Here is a 22860-nt window from a genome sequence, read left to right as displayed (position 1 = left end):
TCTGAACCCCAAAATATATGTTGGGGTACCCTGTATGATATATCACTGTGATCAGGGGACTCTCCCTGTCAAGAATAACAATACATTTATGCAATCAAAACCATCAGGCTTCTGATATTATCATAAATACATGATGTCATAAAATCATGAAAAATAAGTAACTGGGGGTGCCCACCCCAAACTCTGCTCTGGGACAGGACAAATCATATACACCAGGAAAGGGGAGGGTGTCCTCTATGAGATGCCACTGCCTCCCGCCTGGCCCAGAGCTTCTGCTGGGTGCAGGGCACGGAGAAGGGCATCTATGCAAAATCAAAGCAGACCAAAAAATACAGGAAAAAATAAGTAACTAGGGGTACCCACCCCGAAATCTACTCTGGGACAGCACAAATCATATACCCCAGGAAAGGGGAGGGTGTCCTCTACGAGATGCCACTGCATCCCGCCTGGCCCAGAGCTTCTGCTGGGCGCAGGGCACAGAAGAGGGCATCTATACAAAATCAAAGCAGAAAAAGACATACAGGAAAAATAAGTAATTGGGGGTGCCCACCCCAAAATTTGCTCTGGGACAGCACAAATCATGCACCCCATGAAAGGGGAGGGTGTCCTCTATGAGATGCCACCGCGTTCCGCCTGGCCCAGAGCTTCTGCTGGGCGCAGGGCATGGATGAGGGCATCTATGCAAAATCAAAATGGACAAAAACACGTAGAAAAAAATAAGTAACTGGGGGTGCCCACCCCAAATTCTGCTCTGGGACAGCACAAATCATATACCCCAGGAAAGGGGAGGGTGTCCTCTACGAGATGCCACTGCGTCCTGCCTGGCCCAGAGCTTCTGCTGGGTGCAGGGCACAGAAGAGGGCATCTATACAAAATCAAAGCAGAAAAAGGCATACAGGAAAAATAAGTAATTGGGGTGCCCACCCCAAAATCTGCTCTGGGCCAGGAGAAATCATACACCCCATGAAAGGGGAGGGTGTCCTCTATGAGATGCCACTGCGTCCCGCCTGACCCAGAGCTTCTGCTGGGCGCAGGGCACGGAGGAGGGCATCTATGCAAAATCAAAATGGACAAAAACACATAGAAAAAAATAAGTAACTGGGGGTGCCCACCCCAAATTCTGCTCTGGGACAGCACAAATCATATACCCCAGGAAAGGGGAGGGTATCATCTACGAGATGCCACTGCGTCCCTTCCGGCCCAGAGCTTCTCCTGGGCGCAGGGCACAGTAGAGGGCATCTATACAAAATCAAAGCAGAAAAAGACATACAGGAAAAATAAGTAATTGGGGGTGCCCACCCCAAAATTTGCTCTGGGACAGCACAAATCATGCACCCCATGAAAGGGGAGGGTGTCCTCTATGAGATGCCACTGTGTCCCACCTGGCCTAGAGCTTCTGCTGGGCGCAGGGCACGGAAGAGGGCATCTATGCAGACAGAAAGGGTAGAGAATCTTCTTACTCATTTCTCAGACCTCTTTCTGAAGTGAAGGGTCAAATCTGTAAAGAAGTTTGGAGCAGCCACATTAAAAGATAAGGGCAGGGCATTCCAGGCAGGGGGTTGCCAACCCTGCTTGGATATGGATGTCTTTGCAGAGGATCCCTAGTCAAGCTTTACCAACAGCACAATCCAAACTATATCTATTCAGAAGTAAGTCCTGTTGAGTTCTATGGGGGCTTAGTCCCTTAGTATGTGTGTTTAGAATTGCAACCTTCAGGGGCATCCATCTTTACTCCTGAATGCTCCCATCTAACATCTCCACAACACTAGACTCCTTTCTTCCTACAGCGGCCTTCTGGTGACTGGCCTGGCCTGGCCTGAAGGCACTTAAACCCTTCTTGCCGAAAGCAAGTAGGCTAGATTAAATGTTCCCTACCCAGGCACCATCTTTTAGCTAAGATGTCTTCCTTAATTTCGTCAGATATTTTTTTAATTGTGCACTCTAAGCAACTGTGATTGATGCTTAATGTATCATTCTTAATGACATCACTCGGGCCCGCCCCGTGACATCACTCGGGCCCACCCCGTGACATCACTCGGGCCCACCCCGTGACATCACTCAGGCCCGCCCCATGACATCACTTGGGCCCGCCCCTAATATCTCAGGTTTTGGGATGCTTCTGACCTGGCAACCCTAGGCCCAAGACATTTTATTGCCTGAGGCGAGGGACAAGATGGCACCCCTCTCTAATCCTATACAGAAACTGACTATACTGGCAGTTGAATCTTATTTTAACACTGGTGATAGGTCTGCCTCTTCCACTGCACCCAAGGGCTAGTTTAGGGCACACACAACTCTGTCCCCCAACATCTTGGTGCTGTACCCTGTCTGCCAGCATCTGCTGCCTGAGGCAGCCACCTCACCCTGCCTAGGGATAGGACTGGCCCAGGAGAGAGACAAGATGAGAGGGTTGGGTACGGAACTACATTATGCACTTAATCATATGGTGTCTGTTACAGGAGGGCATGTCGTTGTCTGTAGCCTCTGACCACATTATCACTCTACTACAGCTGCTTAGGAATTTGGCTGAGGGAAGTGGGATAAATCTGGGTTTAACTAACTATTGAGCATGGGTGTGGCTACAGAGAGATTTAAATATAAAATGGAAATGGACTGCCTTCAAGTCGATCCTGACTTATGGCGACCCTATGAATAGGGTTTTCTGTTGATGTCTGTGCGTTGTTGCGTGAAACAGCATACATTACGTTGGAGTTAAGTTGAGCAAGAAACTTCTTCAGAGCATTAGAGCATGTTAAGAGTCTTTTATTAAGACATTATGGCTTAAGGCTTAAGAGTAAATACATGTAGAGTTTCTTCAGTCATCCCCCCCTCTGGTACATCTCTCTCCAAAGGTAAACACAAAAGACAACCTCTCAGTTCAGAGGCAATATTCAGAAGACCAGCCTCACAGATCAGAGGCATAAATCAGAAGACACAACTTACAGACTCTGTTAGAACTTTCCCAGTCTATCAGATGGTTACCATAGCAACGGCCTTGACAGCCCGTTCCCAGACTGGGCTAAGACATAACTCCCCCCTAGTTACAGTTTTGCAGACTTGATGGAAAACTACTAGGCCTCATGCCAACATTTTCATGTTAAGTGGTATTTAGAGGGGGGTTACCGTTGCCTTCCTCTGAGGCTGAGAGGCAGTGACTGTGCGCTCCTGTGCGCCCTCTCCTTTGTAGAGCTCATACAGCTCCATGGTATACTCCGGAGCTGAGGGCGATGAAACAAAATAGGAGACGGCTTGAGTGCAGATGGAGGCGGACTCCTGACGAATGCAACTCTGCACTGGTGAGTGCTTATAATAAGACGTATTTTGGGGCAGTGCAGGCAGCAAAGAAACAACACATCACTGCCTCTATTGAATCTTCTATCTCTCGTCCGGCGGAGCTTTTTCAAACTGTCAAGGGGCTTTTACACTCTGCCCCTAAGGACGTGATTGAACCTTCTAAAGCACGCTGCGACAAATTTGCCAAGCACTTCCAGAATAAAATCTCTTGCATCCGTCAGGACTTAGACTCTAATGTTACAGCAATTGAACCAAATGAGGTCTCCAGAGCACAGTCTGGTCATGTTTTGTTGGATGAGTTTCAATCGGTGCAGCTACAGGCCGGTAGCAAATGTGCCATTCCTGGGCAAGGTTCTGGAAAGGGTGGTTGCATCCCAGCTCCAGGCTCTCTTGGATGAGACCGATTATCTGGATCCATTTCAATCGGGTTTCTGGCCCGGTTTTGGCACAGAGACGGCCTTGGTCGCCCTGTATGATGACCTTTGTCGGGAGAAAGACAGAGGGAGTGTAGCCCTGTTGATTCTCCTTGATCTCTCAGCGGCTTTTGATACCATTGACCATGGTATCCTTCTGGAGAGGCTTGCGGATTTGGGAGTTGGAGGTACTGCTTGGCAGTGGTTCCGCTCCTATCTAGCAGGTCGTCTCCAGAAAGTAGTGCTTGGGGAGCACTACTCGACGCCCTGGGCACTCCAATATGGAATTCCGCAGGGATCAGTTCTGTCCCCCATGCTCTTTAACATCTATATGAAGCCGCTGGGTGCTGTCATCAGGAGTTTTGGAGTGCGTTCGCATCAGTACGCTGATGATACGCAGCTCTACTTCTCCTTTTCATCTTCTTCAGGTGAGGCCGTCAAGGTGCTAAACCGATGCTTGACCGCGATAATGGACTGGATGAGAGCGAACAAATTGAAGCTAAATCAAGACAAGACTGAGATGCTGTTAGTGAATGGATCCCCTGACCAGATGATGGATGTTCGACCTGTTCTGGATGAGGTTACACTCCCCCTGAAGGAGCAGGTGCGCAGCTTGGGAGTCCTTTTGGACGCGTCCTTGTCACTTGAGGCGCAGGTGGCCTCGGTGGCACGGAGTGCTTTTTACCAACTTAGGCTGATGGCCCAGCTACGCCCATATCTGGACAGGGAACATCTTACTTCAGTTGTTCATGCTCTGGTAACCTCGAAATTGGACTATTGCAATGCACTATACGTGGGGCTGCCCTTGAAGACGGTTCGGAAACTGCAGCTCGTGCAGAATGCAGCGGCCAGATTAATAACTGGGACCAAGCGGTCGGAGCACATAACACCGATTCTGGTCCGCTTGCACTGGCTGCCTATATGTTTCCGGGCCCAATTCAAAGTGCTGGTTTTAACCTATAAAGCCTTACACGGCACGGGCCCGCAATACCTGATGAAACGTCTCTCCCGATATGAACCTACCCGTGCACTGCGCTCAACAGCGAAGGCCCTCCTCTGGGTGCCTACTTATAGAGACACCCGGAAGGCGATTACAAGAAAGAGGGCCTTCTCGGTGGTGGCCCCCGAACTTTGGAACACCCTTCCTGACGAGGTTCATCTGGCGCCTACACTACTATCCTTTCAGCACCAGGTGAAAACCTTCCTCTTTGCCCAGGCATTTTAACATGTTAATATTTTTTTTAACATTTTAAAAATTTTAGTATTTTGTACTTAATGTTCTAACAGGCAGTTAAATTGTAATCTGATGACCAGGTTGTTTTAAATTGTATTTGCTGTGTTTTTACTTGCTGTGCACCGCCCAGAAAGCTTGCTATGGGCGGTATAGAAATTGAATAAAATAAAATAAATAAAATGGCTGTGTGGGGATTCGAACCCTGGTCTCCCAGGTCATAGTCCAATACCTTAACCACTACACCACACTGGTGTAGTATAATATAGTGTTAGTAAAAATAAGGCAAACCATTACGTATTGTATATGCAGAATATCAGAAGCCATATATGCAGAATATCAGAAGCCCCCTCCACAGTAACTTGGAGCAGAGCTTTCAGTGTGGCTGTCCCTGTTTTGTAGAAAACATCCACAATTATGACAGGCACCCATAATCTGTACTTTTCAGAAACAATTGAAGACATTTTTGTTTCAAAAAGCTTTTCTAGCTGGATGAAAAGGTCTCTGCTATAATTGCTCATTTCTGTATTGTTTTAAACCTATCTTTAGTTGTTGTTGGTTTGTACTGTTTTTAAAACTATTTTTAGCTGTTTTAGTAGCTGGTATGGTTGTAAATCGCCTTGAGACTCATGTAAAGGGCAATTAATTAATTAATAAAAATAATAATATGCAAATAGGTGTTTTTGACCTTCCTGGTTGGAAATGTAATACGCAGCTGGGTACATGAGTAGTGCTTCCACCACTCAAGTCATTCCTGCTCACAGTGGGTAGTCACTATCTCATCTCAGTGACGTGGAAAGCACCACTGAAGGATCAGACCAGGCTAGCACCTTGTGAGTGTGGGTTAGAAAGTTGTGGCTTTCATCTTATCTTCCACAATAAATGCAACACATCAGTATCTGCAAAAGGGTGTGAATTTAGAGGATTGGAGCTTGCATACTCATGGCTTACTCACAACAAATCCACTATTTAAATATGCCTCTCTTTATAGAATACCCAGTGTGGGTGTTTTTCACACTTGTGTATCCAAAGTGAGTCACACTTGACAATGGATTCTACTGAAGGCAGAAATAATAAGTTTTATTCTCTCCAAACTTCTAAAGCTTCTTAGTGGGAAGCATATCTATTTATTTATTTATTTAGCACAATTTGCTTCTAAAGTTTGCATTTCTGAATCCTTAATCCTTGGCTTGATCAATCCTAGCATTGTTATGTCATATAGGTGTGCTGAGGGATGAATAAAAATAAGGTTCGTTCTGCCTTTCTTATTTAGATTTTTTTCTATAATGTTTTGTAAATTTTTTAGAGTGATTCTGGATTTTCATATATCTAAGGCTGCCATCCTACACACATGTACCTGTCTTTAAGCTCCAGTAAAGTAAATATGCATAGGATTCCTCTGCATGTAAGAAACCATCAGAGTTTCATTCTAGATTTGAGCTTCTTCAAACTTTAGGTGGTAGTCCAGGTACAATTACAGTGCTTGGACAACTGCATCTTAGCTTATGAAGCCAAGATATGCACAAGCAATTTGCCTGCGTATGCAGCCTCTTCACATGAACTGTGAAAAAACCAGGAAGCTTCTAATTAACCATAGTTTTCTCTTTCATCCAAACCTCGAAATTATGGCTACCAGCTTTGGAATAAATAAGGGCATCAAGCCGCAGTTTGAAGACTTGCGCTATTAGTATTAATTATATTATATTTTTATTACCTGGCCTTCACCCTGAGCTCCCAGGGTGAGTAACAACAATTTAAAGTACATCCTTTAAAACCATTTAAAACAACATACAATCACTATTATATAAAATATAATTGTCTGAACAGCTCAGTGTATTCCATTAGTATCTGCTGTAGTAGATGCCTATGGTTTGGAATTGAGATGTGTCTCCAAACACTTGGGAGGCAGGTGCAGAAGAGCCATGATTGGCTGTGGCTCCCTTGCATGGCTGGGATGCACATTTACTATGGTAGCCCAGTGGCAGGCCACATGGTTGGCATGTTCAAGGTCCCAGATTCAGTCCATTGAAAGAATTAGGCAATGGGTGATGGGAAGTACCTCTGTTAAGACCCCGGAGAGCTATTGCCAATCAGAGTAGGCAATACTGGGCTTGAGAGTCCATAGTCTGACTTTGGTGTAAGGCAACTTCTGTATTTCTTCCTATTTTAGCTTCAGACTTTGTTTTCTCATTCAGCTCCATAATTCTATATGCTATCTCTTTTACATTCTCTTCTCCTTTATTGTATAAGCCTGAGTGTGTTTCTAACACAGATAAAAACAGAAAGTAAGTTTGTCGGTAGTGTGGCTACAAAATTCTGTACGGCTGTTTTTGTAGAAAATCTTGGAAATGTATGCAGAGAGTATAAGAATCAAAACGGAGACATACACTTCTCCCAAGTTGTAGTGGAATGAACACAGATGGGAATCAGAAGAAAAGCATACATGGGATGCATGTATCCTGCTGAAAGATCTAAGCCCAACATTTCTAGCATATTCAGCCAGACTTCCTCAAGCTCTATTCTGTATTTTTCATATTTATTTCTAGTGATGATTCTAGTGTTTTTACATAAGATACTGATATTGTAATTTTTCATTGAAGTTGTGCCTTTTTATTCCACAATTTAAATATACTTTTAAATAGTTTCTGTACTTTACACCGATATAGAAAATAGATCTTGGCAGGGAGCTAAAGGGTGGCCACTAAAGGGAGCAAAGAAGGATTGGTTATTTTCCCTAATGAGGAACAAATAAACACAAAATGAGCCAAAATAAATCTGGCTGGGATGGATCCAATTGGTTCTCAGTAACTGGTCCATCTTTCTGAGCTTTCCTCCTCTGGATATTCAGTAATGAAAAAAAATTATAAAGAGGGTAAAGGCCCATTCACACACCCACTGGAACATGTGATGGTAGCCATTCATTTACTGTGGGCAGACATAATTTTATGCCTGTTCTGGATGCACAGAGGATTTTAGTTTGTGCTATAATCTGGTCAAATTGTGAGTGTCAAGTTCAACCTGGACGTAGCAATTTGGTTGTGAGAAGCCGCAAGCCTTGCTATGTGGACTAAAAGCAATGTGTGAGTTAGGGTAATTATTCCAGCTCACTGGGACTGTAGTGGAGTTGGTCTTCTCTGTGCAGCTGGACTTCTCCTGTCAGCTCCAACCAGCATGGTCAGTGGTAAGATGGGAGTTATAGTCTAACAACATCTGGAGAGCAACAAGTTCCCCATCCTTGGACTACAGGGTAGAGTCTCTCTCTCTCTGAACTTGCTGTTCTTGTCACATACCAGACTTGCCATGAGGTGTTTCATTTTTTGGTATTCCAGCTCCTTCTCCAGACATATATGTAAGTGGATACAGAAACACTTTGGATGCAATGCACAGGAGATCTCCATGTGCTGTGCAGACATACCCACAAAGTTTAATTCACATTACAAATGTCTCTGCACAACAGTCGCTGCATGTTAATGTGTTTTTATGAGCAGATTGTAAGTTCCTTCATTTTTAGATGGCATCTGGTGATTAGCTTGGCAAAAGAAGAAAAAAAAAAGAGTGATGTCCAATCTTAGTTGTACTCAGAGTAGTTCGACCTATTGAAGTCAGTGGACAAGCTGCAGAGTCTTAAGAAGAAATAGCAGCATCCACAAGTTCTTGTTGTATTATATCTTGATGTATTTTGAATTGATTATAGATGGGCATGTTTATAGTATGTTGATTTTACTGTGGTGAAATTGAAAACATTATGATTCTGGATGTGCAAGCTTTCAATTTCTTCTGCCTACTACTCTCTGCCTCCCAAATTCTTTGATGGTGTGTGTTTGTGTGTGTAATTGATTTTCAGGACTCATCTCTATGTCTTTTCCTGTACTGTACTGTAAAGTTGCCCTCAGCAGAAGGAGGATGTACAGGGCTGTTGACAATCAGAACTGGCTGCCAGATTTGTTCAAAGTGTAAAAGAAAACACAGAGAGTCCTTTTGGCAAATCAACAGATTTTCTTGTGTTTGTCTTGGATCATGTCTTGCCTTGGCCTGGATGGAAACCCTAGAAATATCACTAATGTAGTTGTAAACAGTGAACGTTTTCAGTGTGGGCCTTCCTGACAGGGAGCTGATTCACACATTACATTTTCCCCCTATAACTGTGTAGCTATAGCAGTGATATCCAAGTTTGCATTCCTGCAATAACACGTGAAGCTGCAAGACACAAGTCTCATCTACAGTAAGATTACAAGCTCATGTAAAGCCATGGCTAAGAGGGTGAGCAAGGAAGCCAATGCTTAAAGCTTGCTTCAGCTTGAGGCCACTTAGGAGGCCTAAGGAAAAGCCCCTATCCCTCCATCTCATAAGCACTGTCCACACAATGATCATGCATACAATAAACCATGTCAGGCAGGAGTGGTTAACCCCCTGTTTGGGGGCCTGTTACAGCCTTCCAAGCATATTTTTCTACTCTCCACCCCCAAGACCCACTGAATTTGGTAGTGGCAGCAATTTTTTTAAAATATATATATTTTAAAGTAGACACAGCACTGGGATGGGGAGAAAAGTTCAAACCTCTGACCAATCCAGTACCCTGATGGGTATGCAAATCATCTCCTCCCCAGTCAGTTAGTGCAGGGAGGGGTAGTAATCCCCCCATGCCTCAGGTGATCTGTGTGTGTGCCCATGTGTGCGTGCATGCACATGTGTGAGTGTGGGGTGGCCACATCTACCACTGGTATATGGCTCCTGTAGGGTTGGTGAATATAACAGTATAACAGTCAGGCGATAACAGGTTAGCCACCCCTGATGTAAGATGAGAACAAGATCATTGTGGCAAACTCCATGGTATGACCAGGCTGAGTTCACTCAATGGTATGTATGGTTCTCACACCTTTGCAAACTGTATACCTATAGGGACTGTTTGTACATCCAGGGATCTTTTTGAGGGTGCCTAAATGTGTATATAGTCTTACATGAGTACAGTTTGTGTGGGTTAGGGACCATTCAGAACATGCATAGGTTGAAGGCAGGCTTGCCTTCACAATCTTGGAATGCTGTTAGGAACTGTGGCTCACTGGGGAGGTCTTGCTCTGAGTGTCCCCACCATCAGATAGTGGCAGAGAATTGGCCTTCTCCTTAATGGCACCTTCTCTATAGAATCCAGTCCAGAGGAAGCTTGTCAGACCAGCTCTGAACTTTCTTTACACAGGCCCTTGAGACCAAAAATTATGTATTTATTTCAGTTGTGTTCTCTGCTGTACACAGAACCTAAAGTGACTCACAGGTTTTTAAAAAACAACTTTTAAAGAAATGGTTGGCAAGGAACTTGCTGATGGATGATCCATTTATATTAATGTTTTTTATAGATAAAAAGGCAAGATGCCCAAATATATCAAATACTTCAGCCACCTACACCTTAGTGCTGCTGTTATGATGACAATTCTGTTGTATATACTTTGCATTTCCATTGTTATACATGAAATGCTGCTTGTTGTTTGAGGCAGGGGTTCTTTTCCTAAACCCCCATCATCACCACCACCACCACCACCACCGGGATAATTTACATTAAGTTGTCAAGTTAGGTATTCCTAGGAAAAGGATACCATGACAACTGCCACAACAGATGGCATTTTTCCTGTCTCTGAGATACAGAACAAACATTCACTGGTGTCCTGCCCTTTTGAGATTTGTAAAATATTTTGGGGCCCCACTCAAATGTTATGAATCAAAACAGACTTCGTGGAAGAAATGTGATGGTGGCAATCAGCAACTAGCTTTCAAGTTGTATTAATGTAGAGGGGTGCAAAAATAGAGTTACATAGGGTGACAATGGATTTCATGGACCTTATTTAAAGCCCATTAAAATTAAAACCCATTAACATCAATAAACTTTTAATCTCAGCCTTTTGTTTAGTGCTTCATTTTGGCTTTCAGTCAAATTAATTGTATTATTTATAACCCTCTTTTTTTAATGTCAAGAGCTTTTGTGTCCTGGTACATAACCTAATTCAGCAAGTGTTTCATAAACAGCTGTCAATATGTAAATGAGGTTCCGTATTTCTAATAGATTATACATTTTGGGCTCTTTGTTATATCCCTGCAGAAATACCTAGGACTATATGCATGGTTCCTCAAGTTGGATTGGGGCCACATGCACAGTAGTGTGTTCAGCAATGATTTCAAAGAGGGTGGAGGGACTAAATCCTTCCTTTTCTCCATGGGTGACAGCTTATTTATTTGTTTGATCTGACACTTTCGTCAGCCTAGAAAACAATTCCCTTGAATCTGTATAAGGGTCAGCCTGTCTTGTTAAATCACTAATAAATGGCTAGCGGTAGAGTCTATGAACTGGCTCCAAGTTGCATTCTGAAATGACACAAAACACCCCCTATTAACAAATATATATTCATAGTCGGAGGGCATGAAAGATCACCAATGGGGCCCTGCTAGGTAGGGTTGTCATATCAGGATGTTCTACATGGTTGGGGCTATGCAATTACTAGGTCTTATCCTAGGCACTTGGACAGAGGAGAAAGAGACTAGTATATAGACTGCATAGGGATCTGACAATATGGTGATGGAAGGATGCGGGAAGCCACCATAGAATGAACCTTATTACCGTTTCATGCATCATAGAGGATTTCAAGTCTTCACTACAACCAGTTCTCCAAAGAGCTGGGATGTCCTAGGACTGACTGTGACTATGTAAGGATGGGGACATTCACATGTCCTGACTCCCATGTGATAGTTTGGGTAGTGTCCATTATTTGAATCATATGTATCTTTCTGCACTCTCTTTTTTCCTCTTTACTTTCTGCATTTGTTATTCCTAGACACTGGTAATTGAGATGGAAGAGTAGATTGAACAGCATTATAACTGATGGGCTTTACAAACCATCTTTTAAGTCTTTTCTTTGCTGTGATTAGTGACGTTTACCAGACACGCTTACTAAGCTAGAAAGGTTGTACTCCTTACGTTTTTTCCAGTGCAGATCTTGATTGGCTACTGTTATAAGCCTACATTATGAGCACTTTTCAACAAGGAAGGTTTGTTATTAAATATCTGACCAAATATAATTTCACATCTAGTCAACAAGAAAGAAAGAAAATATACTAAAGGACAATATTTGTCTGTTTCACTTTTATACTATAAAACATCCAGCCTTGACAATGGAAGCGTATATATGTTTGATTCAGTACAGATGTACATAATAAATGATGGACTCTTTTAGGGTAAAACCTATTTACTTGAATCCTTTTTTACAAATTATCAGAAAGTGTTTTTCACTGCCCCCTTGAATCTAGGGATAGATGTCATGCTTCATATCAAAGAGAATAAAAAGAGATCCAATCTATACCTTATGTGTAATGAGATAGTGGAATTCTGGTCGGTGCCACTTCATACTACAGATGAAGTGGTGGTTGTCATGGAAGGTTTTAGATGAAGACTGTCAGAAAACTAGAAAGGAACTCTTTTGTGTCTCTTAAACAAGAACAGACACAGGAAACTCCTGATTCCACCCAAATATAACAAAGTCCAGTACCACCTATGGGCAGAGCTTGGAAAAGTTACTTTTTTTGAACTACAATGCCCATCAGCCCAATCCAGTGGCCATGCTGGCTGGGGCTGATGGGAGTTGTAGTTCAAAAAAGTAACTTTTCCAAGCTCTGCCTATGGGCTAAATTATATGATACTATCCATACGGTGGTCATACTTTAAGATACACTAAAGCATTGTTCTTGCACCTTGAGTCCCCAGGTGTTGTTGGCTACAACTACCATCAACCCCAACCATCTTAGCCAATGGCCAAGGATGATGGCAGTTGTAGTCCAACAACATCTGGGGACCCAAGGTTGAAGAATAGTGTACTAAAGCATCAGGGAGAGAACTGTGGTAAACCTTTTTATCAGATATGCTAGCTTGCTATATGAAAGGAGCTTTTGCCTGGAGGATTGTTTTAAAAATGGACAACCCTTACTTGCAGTTTGAAGTAGCACAATCCAGAATTCTGTCCTCATCCGGAATGATATAAGCCTGGTCTAAGTATGCATCAGAATGAGGGAAGAATAAGGTGGCAGAATGTTGACATGGTAGATTGGAATGGATTGTACCAACTGCAGGTAGGCCATCATGTTTATGAATTGCCCCTTGTATTAAGAAAACAAAAACCTCCTGCAAAAAGAAATCTAGCACAGCAGTAATTGGCAAGGTTAGAATCATGCATCACAGGGTGCTGGGTTTGTGGTTTATTGGCTTGGCTTCCATGCAGAAGCATTAAAAAATGGTGCTTCCTGCATTCAGCTTGAAGTGGCATAGTTCACTTTACCACCTCAGGATTCTTCCTCATGCCTGTGTTGGCCAGGCCATATAAATTAGCAAATCCAGAGATTTGGGGGGAGGGAGGAGATATCCCTTCTCTACTAAAAAGGAAGAGAAATATTGTGAGATTTGATGTTGACACCTGGCAGTCACTGAACTTGGAGCTGGTATGCATTTAAATAACAGGAAAGAGGGAAATCTTTTAACATTAGGGTATTACCTTCACAATGATTTTTTTGGACAAATGAACACACACTGGTACTTCTACTGCTTCACTAGGGAGATGTGGATAGAGATCCTCCCTAGCACTGGTATTGGTGAATAAAATTCTGAAACCCTGCATAGCCCACTCCATACATGTTGCAGTTCCCTTCGTTTTAGATGTAAGAGATCCACCATGAGAAATGGCAGTTACCATCAGTAATCAGCTGTTATTCAGACCATCTAGAGAATTATGTGAGGAAACATGCTCTGGATTCCCGTTGAGGTTTCTAGTTTCCTTTTTTGAATTCTACTGCCCCCATGGCTGGAAATTTCTGCCAGCTGTCTCACTTAAGAGTATATGAGAAACTTTTTTCACATCAAACAAATATGGTGCCCCATGTTTATTTTCAGCAGAGAGTGACCAGAAACTTTGGAAGGTTATATGTGGGACCCATTCTTACATGGTACTGGTAGTGTGGCATAGCTGAGAACAAAAATGAACTCCATTTGTGTGGGAAATGCTCTGTGTGTGAGAGAGAGAGAGACAGAGAGAGAGAGGCAGACAGACAGACAGACAGACAGCGAGAGAGAGAGAGAACAGTCCCTATGTGATTGAGGCAATCTTAACTGTTCCATGAAAACCTCCCCACAAATAAGAATTTTGCTGTACTTAAGATCACCTAAACCACATAATCACACCATGTGACACAAACCACTTCCCTTAGGGTTTATTTTCCGAGAGGCAACTAGTATAAGTTAGGCATGTCCACTTATTACATGAGTGAGAAGAGCGTTAGGTAAACTGTTCTGCACAAATGTAAGCAGTGAGCTGTGTTCTGCTCAGGAGATGTCATGTTGTTGCATGTTCTTTGGAGAAAAGGAGGGTTATAAATGTAATAAATAATACCATAAAGTATTCAGCATATCTGGCCAATGTTATGATTATTTTTCAACACAAATTTCTGCCTGACAAGTTGATTCCACGTGAATAGTACAATGAAGTCAAAACATTATTGCAGTGCATCTTCATCTCTCTCTCTCTTTTTCTCTTTTTAAGATTGAAAATATAGACGCATGCCTGAGTTTTTTGGCTGCCAAAGGAATAAACATACAGGGACTGTCTGCGGAAGGTGAGTCCATGTTCATAGGATTTTTAAAAAAAAACAACTGCGTAACTTTTCATGGCATTGAAAGTGTGCAGTGAAAATTACAATAGCAATAAGAATAATGGAGGTACAGGCCAGTGTGTTACAAATGATGATGATGAAGATGATAACAATAATTAATAAATGCCATCAATATGCATAAGTGTTTTATACAGAAACCACAAGAAAAAGAATATGTGTCCAATTCATTTAAATATGGATAGGCTTGGTTTCAGTTAAGTCTAAGGGGTTATGACAAAGGCTTCAGGGTTGGGTTTTGATATGGGATTTGAAGGAAGAAAGAGAAGAAGCAGCATGAAGGTGTTTGGATACAATTCAAACCATAAGGGCAGCAGGGGTGGAATATTTTAGGGAGCCGGAGATCTTTGGGTGCCTGAGAGTGGTGGAGTTGAAGAATCAAACGTCACAGGTATGGATCTATCACAATGTGACAGCAAAAGCATAAGAGAGCAAACAGATGGATAACTTTGAAGGTAAGGGCAAGAAATGTGTAGCTGCTGGAACAGATGACAAGCCAATGTAGGGATTTAAGGAGATTTTGGTATCATAAAGCAGGCCAAGGTATAAGGGTGGAAGACCAGAGACAAAAAGGTTGCAGTGGTCAAGGCAGTGGTCAAAGAGATGGCCAAAAATGTGAAGCAGGGTTTTTCTAGGTCAGAGAATGAAAACTGTGTTCATACAGGAAAGAACAAAATGACTTGATTACAGGACTGAATGTGGCAAGCAAACTAGTGATAGAATTTCCTTTCTTTTGACTCAAGTGGCAAGAAAAACATGTAGACCTCATTCCAATGAAGGGGCCACAAACCTCTCAGGGTGTTCCTGATGGATAACAGTACCTGGTAATTAAAGAGCTCCTGGAGTCATTAGGGTCATTGGAAAGCTCATTAATTAGGATTGTAGCTTTTTCCCAATTTCCCATCTATGCTTCAAAAAAACAAAAAAAAACCCTGCCCTCCTTTTGTCTATTTGTCTTTCTATTCTTTGCTCTTTTCTTCTTCATCGTTCTCTTTGTTCTTCTGTCATCAAAATACACTTGGAGTGTCCCAGTTGCTACTTCCCCCTCCTTCCATACAGTGTTTGCAAGGAAATATTCCCCCTGCTTTCAGGTCTATTGGAGTCCAATATAGCACTGGACCTGTCTTATCTAATAACAAGTGTAAATATTATTATTATTTATTATTTACTACATTTGTATACCGCCCCATAGCTGAAGCTGTCTGGGTGGTTTACAAAAAATAGGGGCTAGCTTGGTTATCCTTCTTTAAGTGTGGTGCCATTTTGGCTTTGACGTAGGCAAACTAAATTCAAAAAATGAATTGTACTTTGTGGTTAATACATTCATCAAGATCATGTGCCTGAAAGGTACTGATATAAAATAGTACAATATTCTGACCTTAATTGTTTAAATGAACTCCTTCATGGTATAATCATGAATTAGGTATTATTTTTATTACTATTTTGCCTGTTAATTAAAAGCAAGCTGTATATTTTCTGGCTCTTGTCCATGCTCCATAGGCAGTCATATGTACTTATAACGGACATATTGATCTGTTTCTGGTTTTGTGAGGTCAGTAGGGAAACTCTTGTTTGCATCAGTCATTGTGCACACAGAAGGTGATCCTTGACTGGGCTGCATGGAGAAGGTATTGTATGTTCATCTCAGTTCTGAGTTGATCTTTCACTTTCACTTGCATGTTTGCAAGAGGAAGCAGGTACAAGCCGCTTCACTAAATGGCAGTTAAATCAACTGCTGTATGTTCTGTCTTATTCCTTCTCCGTATTCTCAGAGTTAGCAGTTGGATTTGCAAATACAGGTGAGACTGTTTCCTTCTTGATCATTTGTCTGAAAGACAGGTTGTGTGAGCTTTGTATGCGGTTTTACCTGCGGATAAGGCAACTTTGTTACCTTAAGAGCAAAAGCTGCAGCTCTTTCCTTGAGTTCACAGTGCATCTTTGATATCATAGTGAATTTGAGAGCATATTTGTACATGTCAGTGTGCCAGAATGCTTAAATAGAAGATCAACAGATCAACAACTCTCATCTGAGATAGGAAGGATCCTCCCCATCCCCATTCAGTAGTAGAATCCCTGTTGCCAGCAAATGGAAACCTCTGGCTGTAAGCATGAACTCTGAGCATGGAGGGAATCCCAGTTTCTTATGCCAATTGGATAATTATACAATGTTTCTTGCTGTCTTCCACTTTTAGGCTGAATTATATTTGTTTGAAGTAAGAGCACTAAGTTCAGACAAGTACATACAGAATATGATTTTCAGATCAAAACAAGGGGAGCCTAGAAATTCAGCAGGTTGCTCTCTGTTTTTCCCTGAACAGGGCATGATGGCTCACCCTTTTAGGATGAGAGAACACTTCCAGTTAAGGGCTGCTTCATACATGTCTTTACATCACCAAAATTTGATGACTCACAGCCGACTCCACAGAAAAGCGTTATGTTTGAGGTTGTTGCCTGTCTGAATAATGAAGGCACATTTTCACATGCAAATTTGGTCTGTCATGTTTCTTCTTCTTCCTCTTCCCTTCCTCCTCCTCCTAGCTTAGTAATGAGCTTTTCAGCTTTCTGCATGGCTTCCTTTGCTCCAAAATGAGAATTCAGTGGTTTGTGTTACAAGGGGAAAAAAGATTATTTTTTTTAAATGGAGGTAAAGGAAGTCGAGGCAACCAGGACAACAGAAACCTCACAGCATGGAAGCTTCCAAACACCAGACTGAAAAAAGAGACCCTCCCTACCCTAAAAACCAGAACATCTGGCAGTATTTTGTTTTCAGCTTTTAAAAAAATGCCTCTTGTGGCCAAAATGGATATGACTGGGTCATACACTCACACTGTCAAAACCTGTGCGTATATTTTTAAACAGACATACAAGACAGAAGGGAGCACCAAGAGGAAGTAATTCAGACTGTTCTAATCGGCAACACACAAAGAGGTTGATGTGCCCTCTATGTACAAAGTCCAGTGGCATAGTTCCAGGTGAATTACCTCAGTCCATCTCCTGAGGTAACAGAACAAGAAATGCATCTATAGGGTTTATTTGAAACCTAGTATATAGCTCATTTTTAAAGAGCTAAAACCAGCACAAAGTCCAGTAAAAGTTTGCTATTCCATTTGCTGGGCATGGGTGTACTTTTTAGGGTGTGTTATCTGTATCACCGTCTGAAGATTCATGCTACCAGGGCGTGAACTGTATTGGAACTCATCTAATTATTCTGGCCACAACATATTAAGGGGGGTTCATGTGAACCTTCCCATTTATTGAAAACACACGAGGGGGTTGTGAAGTTGTGCTGATGCACATGCTGGCCTTGCGTCTCACTGGCTATGTGTTTGGTGGCTGTATGAAATGCAGAGGGTTACCTCATGTAAGATGGAACCTTATTGACACTGTACACAGGGCCACTTCACATGACCAGCTGCCAAATGTGTGTGTATGTATGTATTTTGTTTCTGCTGGGAGAAATATCTAATTTACTTTGTGGATGATGCCCAGTTTTAATCAGTTGTGATAGCAATGATGTTTGCAGGGAGTCTGCCAGTATTATGAATAGCTTTAAGGCTTAAACAAACCATTTTACTGAATTAATAAAGTGCATTGGTTGCTGATATAAATGGCTTTTAAATTGTCTTTCAGAAATCAGGAATGGGAATTTAAAGGCCATCTTAGGCCTTTTCTTCAGTCTATCACGATACAAGCAGCAGCAACAGCAGCCCCCCAAACAGTATTCACAGCACCACCCATCCCAGCAACCTCCCACATCACCCCAGCAACTAGGGTCTCCATCCCAGTGCCAAGCTGGGCTGCAAGAACAGCATCTGCAACAACAAGAACAGCAGCAGCAACCACAACAATCTGTGCCAGTTTCACCCCAGACTCAGTGCCAACAACCTCAGCAAGCACAACATCTTCAGTTAAAAGCACAACCAGAAATGCAGTCCAGGTGGGTTGTCTTCTCCAAAAACTTTTATTTTTAAAATATCAGGTGTTTCACAAATGCTAAAATAGCATCTTACTTTGTAATCTTTACATCTACAAATATTTGTAGCTAATATGAAGTAGCATCCAAATTTCTGGTAACAAATTTGGAATGAACATCAATCCGGATTCCCAAGTGAATGGAGGTTTCTAAGAATGTTCAGCTGACTATTCTTGGAAGCTCTTCCCACTCATTCCCACTCAGTGTAGCAGGTCAGGGAAACACATGCCAGTTGGAGAAGTTAGGGGTGAGACAAGGGGAATGTGCCCCCACTCATCCCTCCCACGTATTGCTTAAATGCCTGAATAGGGTTTAACTAGGCTCCACACGTGAAGCCAAGCTGCTGGATTGTGGAGGAAGGAACTGTGTGTACAGCAGCCACATGCTCACAAGGTTCCTTATCATATGGATGCAGGGGCCGGCTTCCAGAAGTGTATGAACCCTAGCTTGATTGGACTATTTGTGTGGTTGCAGATTGCTCATTGGTTGGTGAGTTCATATTATGATTCGTCAATCTGCAATCAGTTATATGTTTTTTACTCTATTTATGTTGCTTAAGATGTACCAATGTACTCTCAGTCTCAAACTACATATGACTAGATCTCTTCATGTCTTCTTTGTAGCTTGAGAGACACGCAAGGGCAAACTGGCTCACAGGAGGAACTGTTTAAACCTTTTCACACATGCTGTCTCCCAAATGAAGTCCTTCCCTCTCCATCCTGATGAATGGAAAGACATAAGCATTTTCTGGCTTGTGTAGGGCCATTTGAAATAGCTTCTCCCCCCCCCCAAAAAAAACCTCTCTCCAGAACACATTCAAATTATTTCATACAGAAATCTTAATTCTTTTCCCTACATGACACACAGTTTGTATATCTTTTGGTGTAGCACCATATATGTTCTTTGTTGAATATGATATTCATATTTTAAACTGAGCTATAAACCCTTTATAGCCCTTACAAATTATTCACAGACTAAATTCAAATCAACTATAAAACTGAATCAAATATCAAATCTTTTTGAATAGTTACATTTTAATTTTGCCACAAAATTGTACCCATGGATTTTGATTGGTTTGGATCTTATTTTCCTCAAGTAGTGATGATAAATATTTTCATGTACATTTTGAATGTGAAGATTATACATGTTGAACCATAAACATACCATTTACAGTCTTGCATTACTTTTTATTTTTTGTTTTTTGTCATGGTATTTGAAAATAAATAATCCCTTCCCTTTTACATAAGAAAGCTTTAACTGAAATACACCCTCGTGTGGTGAAAGCTGGTGTTTACCACCATAACAAAAAATCAACTAAAGGAAAGTCAGCCTGACCAAAATGTGCTTGATGACATGGTGAATATTAGATCATACCAACCTGTGGAAATTTTACCATTTCAGAAATGTACACACGTATTGCATTTCAATGGGAAATTTCATAAGAGTCTTTTCATATGAGCTTGAAGTCTATTGATTGATTGACTGATTGATTGCATTTGTATACCACCCTATAGCCAAAGCTCTCTGGGCAGTTTACAACAATTAAAACCATTAAAAACAAATATACAAATTTGCTTGCATACTGTGCCTCTCTTACTATTGCTGCCTTAATAAATCCAAAGGTACTACACCTGGACTTTCTATTGGGCTGAGAGGGATTATTTTTCTCTTCTGAAACATGTGGATTAATCTCTTTCCAAAAATCTTTGTCAGCTCACTGGGTTCATGTGTGAATGTTTCTTTTTTACTCACATCTTCCACTTTTTTTCTTTCTTGTACAGTGCGTCACCCAGGGACTCATCTCAAAGCAAAATCATCCGATTCACTCTTGGTCAGAAAAAGACTTCTAGGTTAGCGTTTCTGCCTCTAATGCAAAGCATGGATAACTCTCCTTACAAGAACCCCATTTTGCATGTCTTAGGACTCACCTTATCAGTGCTTACCTGTTGGTTTCAAACCAAACATTTAAGAAAAACCAGAACAAAGGGTGCTACTTTATTAAATATTTCATAATTTATTTCATTTATACCTCTCACTATCCTATGGGTTGAGGTTATTTTTACAGCAATTATCATCAGTATCTGCCCCTGTCCTGAAAGGGCTCACAATTATCATTTGTAATTTTTATTACTAGTTTGGGGACTGGTGGTAGAAGTGATGAGATTTGGAATCATTTATAATAGTAGCATAAAGGCACCCATCACAGGTGCATCACATGTGATTGTTATTGAGTGATACATACTGCTGGGCCCAGCCCCAGACATCTGAACTGACAAAGGCTATGTGTGAGCAACTATTTGTATGGAGGTCTCCACATGATGAGTTCTCATCATGTAGAAGCCAGCACTAAGGGCCTACTATTCATGCATACTCTGCATCAGTTCAGTTGTCCTTTCAAGTACACTGAAATCTAAGGACAGGGCCAGCAGGGCAGCTCCATGGTAATTGTGTGATGTGCCTTCAAGCAGTTCATGTTTAAAGGGGGCTCAAGTGTAATTTCTGTGAATTCTCCATTCTGAAATCCACTAATTTTCTCATGAGTAATAGAGTAATTAATACATTACTGTCAGGTGATGGAACACAGGATCATAGATATGCATGTCATCTCTATTCTGGATTCCTCAGTGTCCTGTAATGGGGAACATCTAATCTTCCTGAGAATGAAGAATAGGTGTTTCAGCCCATTCATTTCCCTCTAAGTCACAGCTTGACATACATTCTGACTCCTACTAAGCATCTCACCACAGCAGTTCAAAATTCAGCTCTAATCTTTATTAATACCTGTAGTATTTATCATATGTTTTCTTGAGATTACCATTACATTTACCCTGCTGTCACGCGTGCTGTATTAAAAATACCCTCAAAAGCTCTGTATTACACAAGGCACCAGTTTATCCTGCTTTGTGCACAAACTGTAATACATTAGTTTTAAATTGCAATTTAGATTCTTTTGTTCCAACATTCATTCTTCGGTGTAGGAATATACAAAATATAAGAGCTCCTCTCCTTTACTGACTTTTCAGTCATGCTTCATCTCAGTTCTTTTCATATTTATGTTTTATCACCTATGCCCATTTTTAAATCAACAACTTCCTGCTCTGTTTTAGAGAGAAACTAGACAGACTTGGCAGTTTTAGAGAGAAACTAGGCAAAGCATGGGACATGCAGGAGTAGTCTGCTGATTTTTTAAAACAACTGAAATGCAGCTGCGGAAGGGTTGGGATTCAAATTTGATGGATGCAAATGGCAGGAGTATGCACTAAACTCTCCATGTGGTCCATTTTTTTCTGATCAAATATACCCACCCAAAGCTTCTTTTCTCCCTGTGGTAAAAACAGGTTCATTTTACTGAGAAATTTATTGAGAATTTACAGGGCTGAATGATTCTAGGGTCATATCCACACCAGACATTTAAAATGCATTTATACCACTTCAAAACAGTTATGGCTTCCCCCCAAGAATCTTGGGAACTGTAATTTACCCCTCTCAGAGCTACAATTCCCAGCACCCTCAGCAACTCTACAGTTGCTACAACACTTTTACAGGCATACCCCGCTTAATATCGCCTCGCTATAACGTACATGCTCCATATGCCTGTATTTCTCCAGAAACGCAGCGCAGCAGCAGAGGCTTTAGCGCGCGGGGGTGGAAATAGACGCGATCGCGCCACCGCAAATGAGCTGGGAGGCGCGATCAGCTGGGAGACGCGCAGCAGAGGCTTTAGCGCACGGGGGTGGAAATAGACGTGATTGCGCCACCGCAAATGAGCTGGGAGGTGCGATCAGCTGGGAGGCGCGCAGCAGAGGCTTTAGCGTGTGGGGGTGGAAGTAGATGCGATAGTGCCACTGCAAATCAGCTGGGAGGCATGATTGCGATCAGCCGAGAGGCGCGGCAGCACATCAGCAGAGGCTTTAGCGCGGGGCTTTGGGGCTCCGCATGAAGGAGAGGTAAAAAAAGTTTTAAAAGGTAGTGCTTCGCTTTAAGGACATTTTCGGTTTACATACTCGCTCTGGTCCCATTGAGTACATTAATGCGAGGTATTACTGTATTTCACTGTCAGCAACATCTCTGTTCTTCACTATTGCTATAGTCAAACTACTCTCTCCTCTTGGAATGAGTTCTGTAATTGCTACACAATTACTAAATTTTGTCACATACTAATTTATCTATCTGTACATAGTCAACCCATCGTTATGAGAGACTGTTCATGCCCGGGTTCTTCTGATGGAAGAACACTTTATGGGTTTTAGACATAG

General features: G+C 41.9%; 1 protein-coding gene across 9 annotated transcripts in view; it reads left to right on the top strand.

Annotated features, from left to right (window-relative positions):
• NAV2 (neuron navigator 2) overlaps nt 1-22860 on the top strand; it is a 444626-nt gene that overhangs the window by 157024 nt on the left and 264742 nt on the right. For 8 of the 9 annotated variants that reach the window (XM_061610652.1, XM_061610648.1, XM_061610647.1 and 5 more), the window contains exons 4-6: nt 14505-14577; nt 18262-18568; nt 20386-20454. In XM_061610652.1, the coding sequence (XP_061466636.1) occupies nt 14505-14577; nt 18262-18568; nt 20386-20454 (449 nt within the window). The remainder of the gene's footprint in view (nt 1-14504; nt 14578-18261; nt 18569-20385; nt 20455-22860) is intronic. The other variant, XM_061610646.1, reaches the window with a different exon arrangement.

The sequence above is a fragment of the Rhineura floridana genome, chromosome 2 (assembly GCF_030035675.1).
Source record: "Rhineura floridana isolate rRhiFlo1 chromosome 2, rRhiFlo1.hap2, whole genome shotgun sequence".
Lineage (NCBI taxonomy): Eukaryota > Metazoa > Chordata > Lepidosauria > Squamata > Rhineuridae > Rhineura > Rhineura floridana.
This window is presented reverse-complemented; position numbering and strand designations above follow the sequence as displayed.